The sequence below is a fragment of the Protopterus annectens genome, chromosome 7.part1 (genome assembly GCF_019279795.1).
Source record: "Protopterus annectens isolate FY-2018-M chromosome 7.part1, PAN1.0, whole genome shotgun sequence".
Lineage (NCBI taxonomy): Eukaryota > Metazoa > Chordata > Ceratodontiformes > Protopteridae > Protopterus > Protopterus annectens.
The window spans coordinates 91,341,742-91,362,948 of NC_056740.1; the positions used below are offsets into that span (position 1 = coordinate 91,341,742).

The 21,207-nt window shown below is 39.2% G+C and overlaps 1 protein-coding gene across 2 annotated transcripts in view; it reads right to left on the minus strand.

Annotated features, from left to right (window-relative positions):
- Positions 1 to 21,207, minus strand: part of MYO1E (myosin IE) — a 1,655,775-nt gene that overhangs the window by 197,254 nt on the left and 1,437,314 nt on the right. For both annotated transcript variants that reach the window (XM_044078573.1, XM_044078572.1), the window contains exon 20: positions 873 to 987. In XM_044078573.1, the coding sequence (XP_043934508.1) occupies positions 873 to 987 (115 nt within the window). The remainder of the gene's footprint in view (positions 1 to 872; positions 988 to 21,207) is intronic.

Sequence of the window (21,207 nt, forward strand, 5' to 3'; positions counted from 1 at the left end):
ATGGTTACATAGGAGGAGTAGAGTGAGTTGCCTGTACGACTGTTACATTTTGTAGTTTGCAGTAGCGGTTTGTGGGAGGATAAGAGAGGTCTAGTAGGTAAATAATGGGGAATAATATTAGACTTGAGCAATTTTCAGGATTGTAAATCAGTCTGTCTGTAGTGAGGAGTAGTTTAAGAGACAGATCTTGTGCAGCTTTTTTCCAGGCGAGTCATTTGATTGATAGACAGAGGTGTCATTTGAAAGGCCGATTAGCTGGAGACCTTGAAACCTTGCAGTAGCATTGATCTAGTGGTGGCATCTGGGTACTTTGTAAATTAACAAGAGTAGGGGACTGCATAGAGAACACTGGGAAAGAGGAAAGATGAGGCAATAGTTTTTTTTTTCTGGTGGAGTCAGAGAGAAAGATTTTGATGTGATAGAAGGCCCTGAGTTTCTAATTAGTTTTTATTGCATATACATGTTGATATTAGAATGAAAGAACTTTTAAAATGGATTTAGTTATAAACAAGCAGTGCTGGTTTTAAAATCCAATACACTATATCCTTATGGGTTAAAGTCAACCATATATCGGAAAGATGTATTAACTGCTTTAAGGGTTGATTACTGGTCCAGAGTATTTTGATTGACTATTTATTCTGATTTTTTTTTTGTATGGAATTCCAACAGAGCTTTCTTGACGTTTGTGAAGAGACAAGGGTTTTAATTTAATAAAGCATGGAATCCTTTAGATGTTGCATATTTTGTTTCAGAAATGCTTAGAACGTATATAACTTTACGGTTATCTGAACTTGTTTCTTCACAGAGCAATATAAATTTCTATAAACTGTACTCAAAGACAAAGAGGGAGAAACTAACAAAGAAATCCATACCCTCTTCTCTCATTTGCACGTATTTCTTTTTGGCGACATACTTCCTCCAAACCTTTTGAATTGCTCGTGCATAGCCATCATATTTCCTCTCCCTCATCTCTTCCAGCAGGAACAACTGTAAAATAGAAATGCAAGTTGAATGTTCATGTTCACAATATCTTTTTGTTAAACTAGGCTGAATGAAGATAGAGAGCTTTATAAATAAACAAAAGCTTTGCAAGAGAAAGGACATTGGGCCACATTCAAACAGAACAACATATACTTGACAGTAATTTACTTGAAAAGGGAGGGAAAAAAGAGTCAAGAAGAAATAAAGGGGGGACAGAACATTGAAAACCATTGTAGAAAACTAGCACTGCAACTATGAAACAATTCAACTCTTGATATTCCTGCATTACATAACAAAATTAAACTGATTCAGAACAAAATTACTATTCATAGGGTCATAGGAGGTTACTAGGCTATTGACCTGGAGGTCATTTCAAGCCTAGCTGTTTCATCCCAATGTAATACTATAGATACTCTAGTGCATATCAGGGATTGTATTTATTAATGACTGCCCATGCTCATAAGGGTTGTTGGCACTATCCCCAGTAAGAATTTACAGTGCCCCATCCACTCGTCCAGTTTCCCTTTGAACAGTGTCATAGAGCTGCTCTGCTTCACATGAATTGGCAGCCTATTCCAAAGATGCAGCTGTCACTGGGAGACAAATCTGTCCTTCCAGCATGTCCTATTCAAGTCAGTCATATTCAGGTCCCTGGAATGAGTAGCTCTATGGATGTGCAGCAAATTCATTATGTGTGGGTTGGAGATTGATCTGTAAGCCAGATATAAGTCCCTCCTATGAAGTCTATATGATACTGAGTATAGTGACAGGGACTTCAGTCTGTCTGTGTAAGGCATATGCTGGAGTCCCTTTGATCTTCATAGTTAGAAACCTCTGAGGACTCTCCAATTGCTGCAGTTGCTTTGTACAGTACACAACGAAAGGGACATTATACTCAATTATGGATCTGATTAGTGATGAGTATACAGGGGCTATAACCTCCTTTGGTCTAGAGGTGATGCCCTTGCTAATCAAGTGTGCTATGTAGAAAGCCTTCTGTACTACTGTAGACTCACAGTGGTGAAAGTTAAGGTCACAGTCTACTTATGATCCCAGATCTCTTACCTTTGTAGGTACATAGGGTATTGTTGTTAATTTGATTGTGTGAAGGGACATTGTTTTTATCGACGAGAATGATGATGTATTTCCTTGCATTTAGTTTGAGACCATGACCAAGACACCAGTTGTTGGTCTGCATAAAACCCTCCTGAAGTATAATGACATCATCTGGAGATTCAATAATTGCACCCAGTTTGCAGTCATCCCCAAACTTAGTCAGCCACAGTGTCTTAGTTTTGGGTCTATGTTAAATGTTCGAACATCCAAAATGTCGAACATTACATGGTCGAGACCAAATGTTCGACATTTGGATGTTTGAACATTAAAAAAAAAAAAAAAAAAAACACACCCCCTACTTAAATATACCAACTCTGAGACCGCATTTCAGTGCAGAAAAGGGAAATTCTCCCTATCTGCACAGTACAGTGCTGTTGAAAGTCTATCTTCGAGCACTCAAAATTTCGAATGTTTGGTCTCGACCATATAACATTCGAAATTTTGAGTGTTCGAAGATTTGACAGGTACCCCTTAGTTTTGGCCTGAATATATCAAAGAGTAAGGGGTCCAGCATTGACTCTTGTGACACCCAAATGGTGACAGGGCTGCTGGCTGATGTGGAGTCACCCACTTTGATACCGTGTGACTGGTTTGTAAATCATTTAGCAACCTAACTTACAACAAAGGGGTTTACATTCAGTTTGCTAAGTTTATCAGTAATGCCTGAGTGTGGGATTGTGTCAAAGGCCTTTGACAAGTTGAGGTGTGCTGTGTGCACAGATTTTCTCTCATCAATGGCCCTGGTCACATTTTCAAAGAAATCCACCAGGTTTAACAGGCAGGATCTTCCCTTAACGAAACCGAACTGGGTCAGATCAAGGGTTTGGAGGTCACCTATGTCATTATTTATGAGGTCCATGATGATACTTTCCATGGCTTTACAGATGAGACTGGTCAGACTTATGGGTCTATAATTCCCTCAGTCTGTTGCTAAGCCACATTTGTGTAGAGGAATAACTGTTGCTGTTCATCCCGCAGGAACAAAGCCATGGTTAGGCTGTGACTGAATAGGGTACTTAATGGTAATGCTAGTTCATGTTTTAGTTTGTTTAAAAGACAGCCTGGGATGCCATCTGTTCTGACAGAGGCTGTGTTTTTTTGCCTTACACAAGGCTTTAACGAGCTGCTGCTCAGATATGTAGAGTGGGGGGGGGGGAGTTGGGTGCAAGGTTTGTGATAAGTTTGGAGAGGATAAGGGAGTGAAATTTTCACCAGATCTGTCTGCTAGCTGGTTTGCTATCACTGAGGGATCAGTGTGTGTGATACCATTAGTCACTAGTTCTGCATATGCTTGGGGCCTACCTTTTAGGCTACATACAAAGCTGTAAAAGGCCTTGTGGTTATCCTTGGCTGTGATTTTCTCAGTTACCCTTAGAGGATTTGACATGTTGTCTTATTTGCCTGTTGAGACTGAGGGTGCTTTTCCATTGTTGGTCCTCATCTTAGTTTTCATAGACAGCAACTTTTTGTGTTTACTGTAGAGTTTTTTGATACTGGTTGTTCACCAGGGCAGTTTTTTTTTACTTGGAGCTCTGACTTTGATTCTCCCTGGAACAGCTGAGTCTATACACTTATACAAGTGATTGTACAGGGCTTTAGTGTAAGCTTTGGTAGTTACCACTTCCACCTGGATATGGGGCTTGGAATGCATTAATACCTTCCCCTAGGAGGGTATAGTTTGCTTTGGTGAAGTTTTTTAAGTCTGACTTTGCCCTTTGTGAGTTCTGGTGTTAGTGCCAGCTCGAAGGCAACTGATTTGTGATCAAACTTAACTAAGGAGGGTCCAACAGTTGTGGTGGTGCATCTGTTTGTCATGTTAGTGAGGACCAGATCTAGTATGTCTGTTAATCTTGTTGGGGTTTGAACAATTTATTCCAGAGCATTTGAGTTAAATTAAAGGAACTTTTGCACTAGTGAGTTAGGGCTAGAGTAGGTTTCCCATTTGATGGTGGGATAATTGAAATCCCCATGACCAGAGTGTTTGGCAATATTTGGATTGACTTCAGTGTTGTCAATGAGGCCTTTTGTGCATCATGAGCCACGGAGGGGGAATCTATAACTAGCTATGATATGAATGGGGGGGTTCTTACCCACAGTAAACTGAACATAGAGTAACTTCATGGAGTTGTCCAGTCTAACTAGCTGGGAGGTGAATTTATCTGTACTATAGATAGAAACACCACCTACTTTGGTTCTCACATGTACATTTTGTGGTCTGAAGTTGTGGAAGGCATTGTAGCCTTGCAAAGCCAGGGCACTCTGAGGCCTTGAACCAGATTTCTGTGACTGCACAGACATCTACATCCTCCAGTGATAGAAGTGCTTTCAGTGTGTGCAGTTTTTGCTTTACGTGGCTAGCATTAACAGCATAACCCTTATTTTGTTATGGTTGCCAATTTTCATGTTGGCAATTTTGTTTTTCAGACCTTGCCTAAGAAAGGCACTATGGGGGAGGCAGAGCCTTTGCCATCAGATGAAAGCTTAGTGTTACCAGGTGCAAACCATCTCTGGCAAAGCAGCAAGATTTGTCGACCATGACATCCCAGGCTAACAAAAATTGGATCCCCTTTGAATGACGGCAAAAACTAAGCCAATTACTGAAATCAATCATTTTTTGTTTATACTGTGGCATCATTCTAGGGGAGGGTAATATGCTGCTCAAGGCTAGGGACATACCTTCCTGTGACACACACTTTGAGAGCTCAGTCATGTCTTTCTTCATATAGTCCAGTGCAGTACATCTCAGGTTATTCACTCCAACATGAGCTATGACACAGTCATAATGGTAGTTGTTGCCAACAGACCTAATTGTACATGTGATCTGACAAATCCATGCACTGGACAGGCAGCCGACTGTGACTTTCTTCTTATCTAATCTGGTGGGTGGGACATCTGTGTGTCTCATTAAGGAGTCTCCAATGACAAGAAACTTTTTTTTTTTGAGTGTTACACCTTAAGGACTTGGTTGGTAAGACACTGGTGTTGCTGTGTGTCTTGTGTGCTGTGGGAACTGTGTTAGTTGTAGCAATCTTTTATTTTGGAGGCCTCTGGTGTTTTAGTAATTTTTTTGAGAGAAACTCCACATATGTTGATTTATGTGTTGAATGCATACTATATGTATGAGTAGTAGTAGTAGGTGAGTTGACAACCTCTTCAGTGTTACTGCTTTCAGTACAAGAGAGCAGGGATTCAAGATTCTTGGTGTAGATACATCTATCATACTGTACTAGAGTGAGTTATTAGTAGAGGATTGCCAGCGTACATGTGATGGTTGCTACACTGCCTCAGGAGACTCAAGTCAACAAGGCTGGTAGGAGAAAAGAGTAGTCCAACTGGCCCTAATGCTAGGTTTGAAGAACTGATATCACAAAGGGGATGCTTTCAGGAATGATTTAGGAGGTGCTCTGTAGATGGGTATTTCTGACAGGGTTTTTGGTTGATGGTTTAATAGGTCACAGCTCACTAGCAATACTTCTGAGACCAGAGGTGTACTAATGTACTACAGCTGTATCTAAGGAAAAAATTGTCAAAATGATCTGTCCAGCTATGGAGCACAATTGCGTGGCAGTATGTGGTGCTGCACAACGCACAAACAAGCAGAAACCCACACAAATATGGAGCTTAAATACCAAAAGCTAAAAACTAAAAAAAAAAAAACGTTTTAAAAACTCAAAAGAACCAATGAGGGTGCTTACTCCAAGCCCAAGACTAATCACCCTTCACCAGACAGATTCCAATCAGCTCATTTCTCTCACAAGGGTGTATAAGGGCCCCTTCCAATCAAAGATGGCTTGGAAAATGTGCTCGGAATACAACAGCCACTACAAACAGACCCAGATGCAGCAAACCTGTACCTGGACTATGCTACAGCTACTAGCTGCCCTACTTTAGGCGGGAAACACTAACAAATGCTTTAAACAGTAGAAAAACAACAGTGAGACACTAAAAAATGTTTTAAACAGCAAGGAGACACTAAATGTTTTAAACAGCAAACAAATCCTTTTTACAGATACAGAGCCTGGCGATCCTGCAGAAAAGAAATAATAATTTCAACTAGTACTCACAGTTTTTGTTTTTCAGTCAGTACTTGAGATAACCCCTAGACTAACCAGTAAACCAAAGCTTTGTCCAGGTATATAGGTACCACTTTACCTCCATCACCACCATCACAGATCAGCTCAGTACCCATAATGGACTGATGCTCCAATCAGGTCATTAGTCTAATAGTCCATCTTTTAATTGTTTATGAACAAAATCCTGAAGATCTGAAACATTTCAGTTAATTACAACTGTTCTTACCAAATGAAGGTAACCATCCACCTTTGGCCAGGTGGAGAACTGTTTCCTCAAATATGGAGGTACTGATTCTCCTTACATCCATCGTTTACTCAACAGTAACTGCATGGTCTAGAAGTCATGGTCAGATGAGGCAAAATGATCAAGATCACCTGAAAGCAACAGATATGCTATCTCTAGGTCCCCAGATTGGACACCCTACTTTGGCAGTGCCTTGCTATTTTGTGCATGAAATAATGAACAGAAGTGGTGACAATAAAACAAATGCAACTTAAAACCCAATAATACAGGTGCAGCTCACACTGTATTTATACTGGGATAAGATAGCCAGCAGCAGCAGCAGCAGCCTCTGTACCCCATATTCTTACCTCTTTTCTACAGCATAAGAATTCTCAAACTATGCAAAAGAACTGTAGCTTGGTTAGCAAACTTCCAAGTCTCTTTATGTGAGTGCATGAGCTGGTTCACTGTTCCACCGTCTGAAAAGAATCCATACTGTCCCTTGGGAATCAGAGATTTTACGGTCAGCCAAAGTATCCCTGTCAACTGTTTACACTGGTTTTTCAGGGACACTGAGGGCTATGATTTCCCCTGCAGTTGGAACATACCCTCTGGTCCTCTTCTTAAAGATAGGATCATAGTCCCAACTTGTCAGACCAGTCAAGACATAGTGCCCCTGGCTTCCATTTAACACTGAGCATGCATGTGAGCCCTGTTAAAATACAATGGAGTACTAATAATTACATATGCTCTTCACTAAACACTTCATACAGTACCCTGTGTAGTTCTAGCAAATTCTCCCTGTACTGATGAGTTTGGGCCCAAATGTATCATAGTACATATCAACCTTTCTAAAAATATATACAATCATAGTCTGCTATCCCACAGCAGTCTCTTATTTAGCTTTTACAGACAAGCTAACCATCCACTCCCAACGGTTAAAAACAAACATTAACCCTATGCGACTTCAACATAAATTTCATCAGCTCAGCTGTGTGCGACACAAAAAAAAATCCACTTAATCAAAAAATGACAAGGCCAAACTCTCACTGTATCTCCTAGATAGAAACCGGTCTAATAACGTCTCTTCTATCCAAATGAGGCACCACTGTGCTATCAGATGTGATTGGATACATAGAAAAATATTCGCCAGTCTATCATACTTGCTGTCACTCCACAGATATTGTATCTCTATAATACCTGCTATATGTAGACTGAATTTTATTAGACAGGTTGTGTAAATTCTGCAATGTATATTTTAATATATACTCTTCTAAATCTCCAAAACTTTACTAATAACATAGTCAGAAAGCTATTTCACCTACCTTAGAAGGCAACGGAGCTGCATTCACTTTTGAAACTAAGGTATTCTGTCTGAGTTACCCAGAAAAACACCCATTTCACTGAGAATCACAACAGATACATGACTTTACGTGGTCAAAGTAAGCCAACAGATAACAAAAGATAATGTGTTAACATAACCAGCAGACCTTTACCATTAGTGATCCAAGGAAATTCTGGCAGCAAATCTATAACTTAGCTAGTGAATCAAAATTTAATAATCTTACTCCAGCATGTACATCTGAAAATTTTCGTAAAGAGTATGCTACTTCTACCCAAATTTACTTCACTGATCTCCAACACCCCTTTCTATAGACCCATGATTCTTTCACTGCCCCGCAAGAAGACCTCACTTTGAGAGGCAGATAAGCTGGCAGAATCACTTCCCAACCATGGATCAGAAGAAGCTGATATGGTCTGCCTATAGAACATTAAGTTATACACCAACTTAACAACTCCTAAAATACATCTCCTTAAACTCTTCCTCATACAACAATCCTTTCCAAAACAGTAGAAAAAGGCAGCCTCGTACTCAGTAAATCAACAAGCACCATTGAAGGATGACTTGTTTCCTTTCTGCCCTGCCTAAGTGGGTTATTTGAGTCTAAACTCAAGTCACTGATTATCTCTACTGCACAACATCATTAATTGTTATCAACATGGAATCTTAAAAGGTGAACATACTCAAACTGGCCTAGTCACATTGACCGACACTACATTAATACTAACAGAGGCAACTTAATGAGTGCACTAGTCACTGATTTTTGCAAATGTGCTCGACTGCATTAAACCACAATCTTCTTCTGTTTATTTACATTTGTTAACCAGATAAATGAATTGGACCATGTTCTGTTTTCAGTTACATCCTGGGTCAGATAGGGAGAAACAGCAATCTAAAGACAGAAACAAAGCACTAAATATGGAGTAACAGTATGACTGGAATATCAAATACATTAAACAATTAAAAAGATCAGTGCAATACTATGTATTAAGGTACTATAAACAAGTGATGGGGAAGCGTCAAAGTACAATAGACAAGTTTCAGCTAACAGTACTATCTTGTGTAAAGGTACAGAAAACATAGCAGCAATAAACAAGATGCATAATGTATTTGTGTCCTTAAGTTGTTATTGATCAAAATAAAAAAGATGGCTTTAACAGTTATATGATCATCGTAGAGTACAAATGATCACGTGTGCATATATAAATCTACAAATCACAGAACCTTGTGTAATTATTTGTGATTAATTAGATACTGCAAGGACATATATAAGTGTTATAAATTATAGTTTAGTTTGTAAAGATATCTACTTTGGAAAAGAACAGGAAAACGCAGTGTATACATTTTTACATTTGCAGTAAATATGAAAATAAATAGGGAGTAAATGTAGCTTAACAATTATACAATCAGGGTCACTTAGGTAGAATTCTGTAATGATGCACAAAGTAGTTAAATGCTGTAGTTCAAAATATTACATAACATAAATTATGAAGTCAGTAAGTGGCTAACTACTGTGTCTGAAATAGTTGCATTCAGGTTTATTTATCAGGTGTGCCTTGAATTTTTTTTTTAAATATTATTCATAGGCTCAAGGGTTCATAAGTGATTACTAGGCTAATGGCTTAAGGCACTTTACAAGCCTAGCCAATACATTACTCAATTTTACCCAATATGTGGCCCTTAGGGGCAAGAGGATGGCATGGATTTGTGCCTGTGCGTTGAGTATCGTACAGATTGCTCCTGTCCATAAGGGACATAAGCAGTACCCAAAGTCTGAATTTGTTATTCTTCATCCATTGATCCAAACTGCATTTGAAAAGAGCCATGGAAGGGCTCTGTTTAATGTGAATAGGAAGCCTGTTTAAAAGAAGGTGCAATTTCTGAGACACATCTGTCTCTCCATCATGTTTTGTTTGAATCACTAGCTAAGTTTAGATCCCTAGATCATGTGGTCCTCGTGCTGTTTGACTTGTGGATGTGTAGCAGCTCCATCTGGATTTCTGAGTGCCTTGTAGGTCAGGCATAGGTCACCCCTTTATAGTCAGTAGAAGACAGAGTAAAGGGATAAGGCTTTTAGTCTATCCACAAAATTCATGTTGCTTACACCCTATATTTTCTTTGTGACGAACCTCAGAGGCCACTCCAGCTGCTGTAACTGCCTAGCCAAGTACTTGCCAAATGGCACACTGTACTCAGTTATTGTTCTAATGAGGGTTGAGTGCAGTTAAACTATAATTTCCTTGGATCGGGATGCCATACCTTTACTTATAAATTGTGCCACATAAAAGGATTTCCTTACCACTGTGGACACATGGCACTCAAAGTTCAGGCTACTATATATCTGTGTACCTAGATCTCTCACCTCTATGTCTGCTCATAGGGGTGTCCTATTGATGTTGTAATTTGCAGACGTAGTTGACTTCCCAAATGATGCAATAATGCATTTTTTCACATTTAGTTTTAGGCCATGCTTCTGGCAATCATTTGTCTGATTTAGACCCTCCTGAAGGATATTTACATCATTGGGGGATTCAGTGATTGCCCCCAGCTTGCATTGTTCAGCAAACTTTGTTATCCATAGGCCTTCCACATTAGCCTTGACTTCAGAGAAGTATATTCCAAACAGGAGTACATCTGTAACAGCAGCAAGGAGCTTATACTTACTGCTTGCCACAGTTACAAACACACACACTCACTTCAAAACAAATTATTTAAGCAGCCATATTTTAAGAAAAGATGTACTTAAATGCTGTTACAGCACTTAAACCTGACTGGCAACTCATCTGAAGTGCCAATCACACCCACAAATAGCATCTGCCTGGGGCAGCCACCTCTTAGGCAGCACCCTAGTTATGATACTGGAATAAGTGATCTGAACATTTGTGTACTCGAGCTGTCAGTACCAGCTAGATATCGCACTCAAATGTGATACAAGAATGAAATTACTCTATCTGAATGGAAAACAGTGACTCAAACAAAACAGTAAAAAAGTGGATAAGTGGAACATGTAGAGGTATAGTTTTTGTGATACATAAAACACCTGAAATGTCACATTAAGAAACTGAATTCCAGGACTCTTTCCTAGTTTTAAACTACAAGATATTCAGACTATCACATTCCACACCCCAACATATTCCATGTGTGTGGCAAAGCAATGCAAGAAAGCAGGCCTTACATGCAATGAACATCTGTGGGACACACACACACACACGTATTTCTGTCTAAAATTCTGTAATACCATTTCTCTCATGCCAGACCAAACTGCTCTTATAAAACATCTGTCCTTAGTTTACAGTTAGTTTTAATTATGTGCCAAACTTTTAAGTATTTGTGATCTCTCTCTGATCCCTAGGGTCTTGCTGCCTTGTTTATGTACCTTTGACTGTCAGTAATTATGCTTCTTAAATGTCAGTGTACATGACACCACAAACAACTGCATGCTGATACTTTTATGAATCACACAACCTGTAATTACCTCAGTACTCAAGAGTTAAGATGAGTTTGGAACAAATATACACTTTGTCCTATGAGGACATAAGCAAGTCTTTTCTATTGCCTTTCTCTTACCTACAGAGGCTGATGTTCCCTACATGTAAGCTCGCTAGTGGGATGCATAAAAGATAGCCATCTCCTACCCTGTCCACAAACTCACATGACAGTAGCCTCATAGCAAGCAGTAACAGTACATGATGACACAGTTTCCAAAGTATGCCTGGATTTAGCTGTGCTTTAAGCCTACTTAGTTGCACTGTCCTGCCATCTTATGACAAGTGAAAGAAAGATTTTTTTATTTATTTTATTTTCTGTTGGTTTACCAGGATAGTCCATTGGGCCAAGAAGAACCCGTTTTCAATGGAGTCCTGGGGAGAAACAATCAAAGTTACAATCGGTTAATCATGATAATTATACAAGAGTAAGAGATTCAAACAAACAATTACATAGTATTAGAGGAAACAATACAGCTAGTACAAACTAGAGCTGAAAACTTTTACAAATAATACAACTAGTAATGTAGCATACAGGTGGTACAAACAAAGAAGGAATGTTTCAAGGTACTTAATGAGAAGTACGGTTACATATCAGCAATCTTACATGTAAAGGGTACAGTGTGATGTATTCTAGTGGATACAGTAACACAAGAGTGTATGAGATAGGAGGAATTCTAAGGAAATATTGCAGGTGTAGATAGGGGAAGGAAAGGAAGATGGAAATTACCAGTGTTAATTATGTGGGGTGAAAGCAAGAGCATTCCCACTGGGATACTAGATATGAATGAAGGGATTTTTTGAAAGAAAAATGATTGGAGGTGGTACGAATTGATGGAGGTAGGGAGTTCCAGAGGCGTGCTAAACCATGTGATAGAAGATCACATGTAATTTAGTCACTGGGCCCCTGCCTATGTGCTAAGTAGCTATTTGTTACCCTGTTTCACTTCTCTTCTTGTTAGTATTGAGAGTCCGAGATCACCACTTCTAACAAGGTCCATTACTGTGTATTTTCATTCCTTTTAAAACAAGGCAACATTTGGCAACTTGTGCTTTTTCTTGTAACACAGACTATTTATTTGAAAGAAATGGAGCATTCTGCAACGTAGCCCTAAGTGCAACCACAGATATTTTTTGTGCATTGCATATACTACCAAGAGAGGTAAAGGTGTGTTTACAATGGAGCTCCCAAGTACTGTCAGTGAATCAACATTTTAAGTTGGTCTTTTTTGCCATTGGAATCAGCATTTTCTCCTCTTCCTGATATCTCACATACAAAGATCCCTAATCTGTATCACATTAATATAAATCTACACAGAACAGGGTTTCTAATAAGAGAAGATATTTCATTTATAACCTCAAGCCCTAGAGGGAGTTGGGGGAGGAATAACTGGCAACTGTTGTTGGCTTGCCCATCCTGGTGAGGGGTAGGAAGGTCTGGTTTGGCATAAGTGTGACAAATAGCAGGAATACCAGGTGTTACCCAGTGGAGTTTGAGCCAGGGGAAGGAAGGAAGGAAGGAAGGCAGCTGTGGACTTCTGCTTGTTTGGAGCATAATGCAGGCACTAGATGTTGCACCAGTGGAGGTCAGACCTACAGAGCATGTACTGCAAAAGTCCCTGCACTGTGGCTCTGGATAACACTCTCATTGAGGTGAGCATGCTTACTCAGGAAGTGAGGCAACAACTGTAGAGCTCTGCAGTGCTGCCAGTCAGGGTGAGGAGCTCCGTGGGAAGGTCTGTCGAACAGACCAAGTAACCTGCTCTCTACCACCTAGCTTTCACCTGTCAAAGAAGGGATGGTCAGCAAGTTTGACTTAAGGGATGAATGTGAACTGCTTTTTACTTGGAGAGGGGATGGGCTCAATCTTCAATCTGTCCTGCAGATGCTGTTGAGATCCTTGGGTACCGTGGATCTGTGATAGACGAGATGTTTGGAGAACTTGCTGTGTAGGCCTGAATGGATCCCTCAGAAGGAACAAATAGGACAACTGGTCACTGGAAGTGGGGCCAACTGGATCCATACAGTGGGGATGAGGATTTATTTATTTTGTGACAATGCTTTCTATGTGACATCTTTTCCTTTATTCTGTGCTTTGAGTAGTACCTGTGTCAGATATCATAAAAGTCCAATTGTGAAAGACAAGCTTCTTTGCTCAGTCAGACAAGACATGTTGTTCTAGGACCTCATCATCCACAAAACCCAGCAGGACATGGGCAGATATCTCAAGATGGCTGGACAGCTGACCAGCTCTGTAGTATTGAGGATAAAGCCCTTATTTCACCACAGGTGAACTGAGCTGGAGTAGCAGCTTGAGTGCCTATACAAGCTGACTAGGGAGGGTGGCAGTTAGTGGCCATTGTCGGCTCACCCATTCCTGGGCAGTGAGGCTGAACAGTTTGTCCACAAGGATAACACCTAGTAAGAATGCTAGGTGTTACCCAATGAAGTTTGCACCATAGGAAATGGCACTGTCAAGCACCAGTATACCTAAGTTGAATATAATATACAGAAGCATGGCTACCCTCAGAGGGGACAGCAATGACAGGCGCAGAAGAGCCACTGAAGGGGAGGGGTTATTCCAAATGGTGACAGGGTAGCTCACCACTTGGAACAAGCTGGCTCACTTCCTACTGTCAGACTCTCACTGGGGAATGGAAGGGCTGACTGTGATTCCTGGGACAGAACAAATGGGTTACAGGCTCAAGTCTAGATAAGGAATGCCTGACCCCTTTATCCCCAGAATAAAGGGGCCAGTTGGCTGAATAACTGAGCAAGGTCCTGGGAGGGTGCAAAAATAGCAGGAAAAAAGATTTATTTGCCAGAGGCAGTGAGCTGATCCAGTGACTCCTTTTAGGCATAATGCAGGACAAAAATGCAAACAACCTAAAATACAACAATTTGTTCCAAAAACATCAGATGATAGATTATGTATATTAAATAAAAATATATATATAAAAGTTTTTTTTAAATAAAGAATGCTTTTTATTCAGTCACTCTAAAAAGTAAAAAATAAGGAAGAAGACTGAAAACTTTGCAAAAGAAATGCAGGCAAACTGATTTCAGAAAAGCCTTCAATGTTGGTTTTGCTGATTGTGATAATAAGGTACCAGAAGAAGTAGCAGGAATCAGCAAAACCAATCTCAAATGTTTTTCTAAAATCAGATTATCTGTGTTTCTTTTGGAAAGTTTTCAGTCTTCTTCCTTATTTTTTTACTTTTTAGAGCAACTGAATAAAAGGCATATTTTATTAATAAAATCTTTTTTATATTTTTATTTTTTCCTTTTTAGTCTTTAAGTAAAATACTGTCACTCTGTCATTAGCAAGTACATTATTATTATTATTATTATTATTATTATTATTATTATTACTAGTAACTGCAGCATGATCAGAAGATTGTGAAACTCAGAACTGTTCCTAACATGTTAGGGTGTTTACGTGGCCATACTCACCTTCGGTTAGTGATCAGGGATGCTAGTTAGTACCATATCCTCATGTTCCAGACCATGCACTCCTGCATCGCTTTTCACGCTGCTACTGCCAAAGATGGAGCTATTGTTGCTGCTGCCAATGCGGGCCTGGCTGCCACACAGCATCACTACACTTTTACTGCTGGTTCTGCTGTTCCCTGCTACTGCAAAACATGTCCTGGGGAATCTCAGCACCAAATATGTAATGGGCAAGTGGGATGTAATTTAGACTGAAGACTGAAGTAAGGAAACCCCAACACTTGGGGGTGGAGAATCAGACTGACTGTCATAGCAATAGATAGTGTGCATAGTTCATGACATTACTAGGAGAGGTGTTTGGGGGTCTCTTTAAACATTCTTTACTGGGGATCAGTTCATCAGATAAGACTGTGCATGTGTGTGTGTGTGTGTGTGTGTGTGTGTGTGTGTGTGTGTGTAAGTGTTTGTGTCTGCGTGTGCGTGTGTTTACTGTATGTGTGGAGAAAATGATGTATGGAGATGCAAGTGTGTGTTTATCATTTAAGGTTGCTCATAGTACAGTGTGTGTACATTTGTCATTTAAGGCCACTTGTAGTACAGTGTATCCTACGCTGTTTGTTTATGTGTAGGAAATTATGTACGGAGATGTGATGTGTGTGTGTTTCTCATTTAAGGCCGCTCACAGTACAGTACATCATGCTGTGTCCCTCTGAGGTTCTGTCACATCTTTGTGAGCATGTCTCTCGCCAATGAGAAGCACGGCATTTTTTCTGCTGTCTCGTGAGAGCATGACAGAACCACAGAGGGATAGAGCTACAAAGGCAATTTCAATAAAAAACATTCTAATAATAAAAATAAAATGATTGCACAATGTATATGTACCATATAGGAGAAAGTTGGCTTTTCATGCTCATTAATACTATAAGAAGCTATAGGAAGTTTAAAAGCCTGACACCACATTTACTTGGTCACAGAGCCACAGTGACAGCTAGAAGGCAAGAAAACAAATTCCAGAAATTCCATTACAGAACATAAGAATACCTACAGTTCATTTGGAGCAACTGGCAATAACTGCAAAACAGGCTTATGAATAGTTCATATTGCTTATGTCCTGGTCTTCTTGGGGTCATACCATAATCAATGAGTGGCTAGTACTGATGCTCTCTACCAATCAAAGCTTCTGAGTACTATCTAAAGAAAAAAAATCACATCCATTGGCAATAGTGATTCTCCCTACTTGAAACATCTCTTCATGGGTGCTTGATTATCAATTTTCCTTCAGATTAGCCTTGCTGATATACTCACGCTGGCAGATCACTAAACAAATCTGGCAGTAAAGACCATGCATGTCTGTGTGTGTGTGTGTGTGTGTGTGTGTGTGTGTGTGTGTGTGTGTGTGTGTGTGTGTGTGTGTGTGTAGAGGAAATCATGTACAGAGATGCGATGTGTGTGTGTTTCTCGTTTAAGGCCACCTGCTGTGTCCCTCTTTAGTTCTGTCACATCTCTGTGGGCGTGTCCCTCACAGACGAAAAGCTTGGTGCTTTTTCCACTATCTCATGAAAGTGTGACAGAACCACAAAGGTAATTTCAATAAAAAGCATTCTAATAATAAAATATACATTTGTTCATGTTTTATTGTTGACCATTCATCAATTCTCAAATATTTATATACTCCCTCTTGCTCAAGTTCTTTTATATCACATTCCTGTCGCAAACTGATGTTTTCATGATGCTGCAGCTTTCCTGCTTTAAAGGTTGTTTTGCACATTTATTATGACCAAAGGACATTCTTATATCATCTGAAAAAGTTTTGACTACTTGGCAGTTGTGCTTTCAGTTCTTCATCTCATGAGCTATATAGTTTTAAATCACTGACAAAAAGAAGATGAGATGTCTTTACACTTTGTTCCTTTCTGGGGGTCAAATTATAGCCATGACCTAATCTATTAAGCAAGCAGCTTAATGGGTAAAGGGCAAGGCAAAAGAGCAGTGGTGACAGACAGTCACCTTGGAATATCCCCCTTTGGATTTTTATACCTGGAATAATAATTTGTCCTTTATCATGGCTTAACTGCAAAGTGGCTTGCCACTATTTCTTGGTTGCTGTGATGTAGTTTATCAGTGTAGGGTGTATCTTATACATTTTTAAGCACTCTTATTCATGAATGTAGGATACTGTCAAATGCTTTTTTGTAGTCTATCCATGCCATGCTTATCATAGGAGGTTACTAGGCTATTGGCCTTGAGGCCCTTATGAGTCTAGCCAAGAGTTTAGCCCATGTTTAGACAAATCTACTTAGAATCTTCCCCTTTTTACAGTTCTTCACTATGACTTTAACAATAAATAATCCTTAGTTCCATATGACTTTCCCTTAGTACCCTTTTGTTCTATTGCCGTAACTGAGTTTTCTTCTAAATGACTATAAACTCTGTTGGCATCAGTTCCAGTGCATAGTTTATATGTCATCGGAAGGCAAGTAAAAGTTTTTAGGGTAGCTTGCAGGTTCACTCTTTAGTAGCATTGTTTTCCCTGTTGTTAGTCAGGCTGGTGTCTGTTCAGGGTGTTTTACTTTTAGTCAGAAGTTAGGTACTGCATCTGGCCCTGGGGTTTTCCAATTAGAGGCTTTTCTTAACTTTATTTCAATATCTCTGGCTGTTACTTTATCCCATTACATATCTTGTACATTTGAACTTATTCTTTCTTTTAATTTTTCTATCCATTTAGCATCTTTATTATGTTCCACAGGATCTTCTTAAATATTTCTCCAAAATGTATCTATTTCTTTTTTTTTTTGGTGGTCTTTCAATTCCTTTTACCTTGTTTCCCAATTCTATATAAAACATTTTTGGGTCATAAATAAATTGCTTATTTTCAATGTTTCCTTTATCTGTGTATCTTTTAAGTTTTTCTGCTTGTGCCAATATTTTTAGTTTATTTCCGACAGTCCATGATAAATCCTGATGCGTTATAACACAGTGCATTGCTTTTATCATGTCTATCTTTCTGAGTATTTTTGTTGCTCTGTTCCCTCTTCTATAGTCTTCTAACAGTGATACTTTTTGTCTTAATTGCTTTATACTTTTCTCTGTTTGATACTTCCATGATGGCATTTGATTTCTTCCCATCCTCTCCCTTACTACCATGTGTTCTTCTGGTAGGACTTTATCTGTTATTAACTTCGCTGCAAAGTAATGTACCCTATTTACTTCTGTATTATCACACAAATCTCTATGGACAGTCCTAATTACTGCATTCATTTGTTTTATCAAACTTCTAACCTTTTGGGATTTATTGACGTTCTGCAGTCTATTTCTTTCATTGATCTTAATATGTCTATTCATCTCTTTTAAATCAAGCAACTCTTCTCTTAGATAACTTTCTTCTAAACTGAGGGCACGTTCTTTGTTCAGTATTTCCTGTGGGCATTCTACAGAAAGTTCCAGAGCTTCTTCATGTGCCATGTTCTCTTCAGTTTCACCCTCTGCCATCTGTTGCTCTTTCATATGGGAACACACTGGCCTATCACTCCATGACATTGACTGTATCAGAGTTGCCACAGTTTCCTGTTCTTTTCCTTGCTGTATAGCTCCATCTGAACACTTGTACTGGTTTCTTATTCATATGTCAACTGATTAGATGCCTCCTGCTCCACTAGTTTCTCCTTAATTTGGGTGTCCATTGCTTTATCATGTTGTGTTGTTATCTGAGTTAAATTTTCTACACTAAATCCTTCACTTTGCAGGTAATCCATAACCTCAGTTACTATTTCTTTAACTTCTCTATTACTAATCCTCTTTTCTACTTTTTCTCTTTGTTTTCTCATTTTTCTATTGAAAAACTTTCCAAATCTGGATGTCTTTGCCTGTATTTCTCTTCAAATAACATTGGTGCTGCTCCTTTTGCATTTATTAGTTTTGTTTTCTCCTTTGTATAAACATTAAATCTCTTTTTCTTTCCCATTTCCATGTTTATCACATCCCATTTTGGAGCTGCGCAGTGGTGCAGCAGTACCGTCATCATCTCACAGCAAGAGGTTCTCCAGTTCAATTCTCGGCTGGGGTGCTTTCTGTGTGGAGTTTGCATGTCCTCCCTGCGTTCGTGTGGGTTTCCTCCCACATTACAAAGACATGTGTCTCGAGTGTTTCTTTCCGGACCTCCACTAAAAACTGGCTTCGTTCCAAGTCAGACTTTCCCGGTAAACAAATGTTAAATAAATAAATAAAAAAAAATACATTTCCACAGTTCTTCCTGAGATATCTCCTGCTCCTATTGTTTCTCCTTACTTTGGGGACTAGTCAAAAGGTAATTTCAATAAAAAGCATTCTAATAATAAAATATGATATGCAATAAAACAGAATAGCAGCCAAAGATTCACAAGTTTATGTGTGAGGACTGATTGTGGACACCTCATGTTTGTCTTTATTTTCTACTTTCCATTTATGTATCAACATTGTTTTTGAAGTAAGTTATTGAATGGCAGTTGGATAGTAAGAGAAAGCTTATGTTGTAATCTTGGAAAGATTTGTATCCATCACAATTACTGCTGTTTACATTTAAAATTAGGTTCCTCTGTTTGTTGTTAGTTAGCATTAGCATAAGGATGCATTTTACACATACTTTAAAGTTAGAAGCATATCATGAGGCAAAGGTAATTTCTAAGGAACCTATAAAGTACAGAATATGACCATACCTGAGGTCTTTCTAAATAGTTCAAGCTTTCAAACCCTTTATTTTTTTCTGTAAGGAAAAAGCTGTTTTGTGGGCATTAGGACACTAAATGGTTTTGAGTTAGGTTTCTATCACACAGGAATGCATTGGTTCCCACATCATTCAGAGGAAACAGATGACAATTGGAAAAGTTAGTCCTCCTTTAGTCACACACAGGTAAATAATGGAGCTCCAAGGTACGTTCAGTTCAAATATTCCAGGAACAATGTAGTTTAGTTATAGTCTGAAGGATTTCTGCTTAATAATAATAATCACTCAAGGTTGGTGGTGCAGCGGTAGCGTTGTTGCCTCACAGCAAGAGGTTCTTCCGTTCGATTCTCGGCTGGAGTGCGGGGAGTGTCTTCTGTTTGGAGTTTGCATGTCCTCCCCGTGGTTGGGTGGGGGCTCGAAAGACATGCGTACATGGGCGTGCCTTCGGTGAAGGTTGAACGTCAAGCTGGCACCTCGGTGTTCATGAAAATCTACTGCCAATCATTAGCGGACCGGAGTTCCGCTGTGCCAACCCCTAACCGGGAAAAGCCGAAAGACAACAACAAATCAAGGTAGCTTTAAGAAGAATTACTAGCTTAGCTAGCTATAATCAGCTATCATTCACTATTTGAAGGCAGTTACAAAATGCAAAAGTTTACTAACTTCCAAAGCTTATATTATAAGTGTTGGAAAGATTCAGAGAACAGTACACATCTCTGTTGCATAGAGGGACGACACCATAACTACATCCCAGATGACTTAGACTTGATTTTAAAATGAAAGTTGGAGGGTAAGAAGAATGAAAAATAAGAGAGAGTATGTGTAATGGGTGATGTTTGTATCCCACCTGCTGCCACCAATTAATATATGACAGAGAGGGTCAATACATTTTAATTCACATACTACAACCATGCATATTTGAATGTGCACCAGAAACAGCAATATGGGGTTGAACTCAAACTACTGGTACTCACTGAAATGCAAAAGGCAACTGGCATTAACAGTATACAGTAAATGTGTGCACTGCTGCCTTGAGCAAAAGCCAACACTTACCACATTCAGATAAGCTCCACACTACAGAGTGGCACATCAGAGTTATAGTAACTGGTTTCCCAGAATTTTCTACATTCCAGAATTAGCCAAATACCTTTTTTAATTTCTCCAAGTCTTTTGAGTTTCTAATACCATGACGGGTATGGACCCCCTTCCTAAGTCAAAGTACGATTAAAGTTCATGAAATTAGTATTGTTTCACTCTTTGATGTCAGCCAGAAGTGCTTTTCGCAGCACCTGCAATGTGCCCAGTAATGACTCTTTCTGCAATTTGTACGGAGTTACATGTACTGGTAATATATCTAAATACGACTGTAGATTCATTATTATAAGAACCATTGCTCCTATCCCTATTTGAACTGCGTGGGTATATTTCTACCACATTGCTCTCATTTCTGCCTGCAAATGCTGACATTTTATGACTTTGTGTCTCTCTCTGTGCAAGACACTGTAGTCACTGGGTGTAGCGATTTCAATGATCAATGCTACTTTTTCTTCTTTTCATGGACCACTATATCTGGTTTGCTTGCATCTACCTTTTGAAATGCTGATAATGGGTGATCCCATATGACGCATTATCTATGATGCTCTGTGGCTCATGTTTCCAGTGTTTTTCAGCAACTTTAATATTATAATGTTTGCACAATCCACAGTGCAACAGTCTTGCCACATAATTATACCTTTCAGTATACAGTCCTTTTGCCATAAATAGGTCACAAACAGCAACAAGTTATGCAACTGTTTCCAATTCTGTTTCACAAAATCTTCATTTGTCTGTCTCTCCCA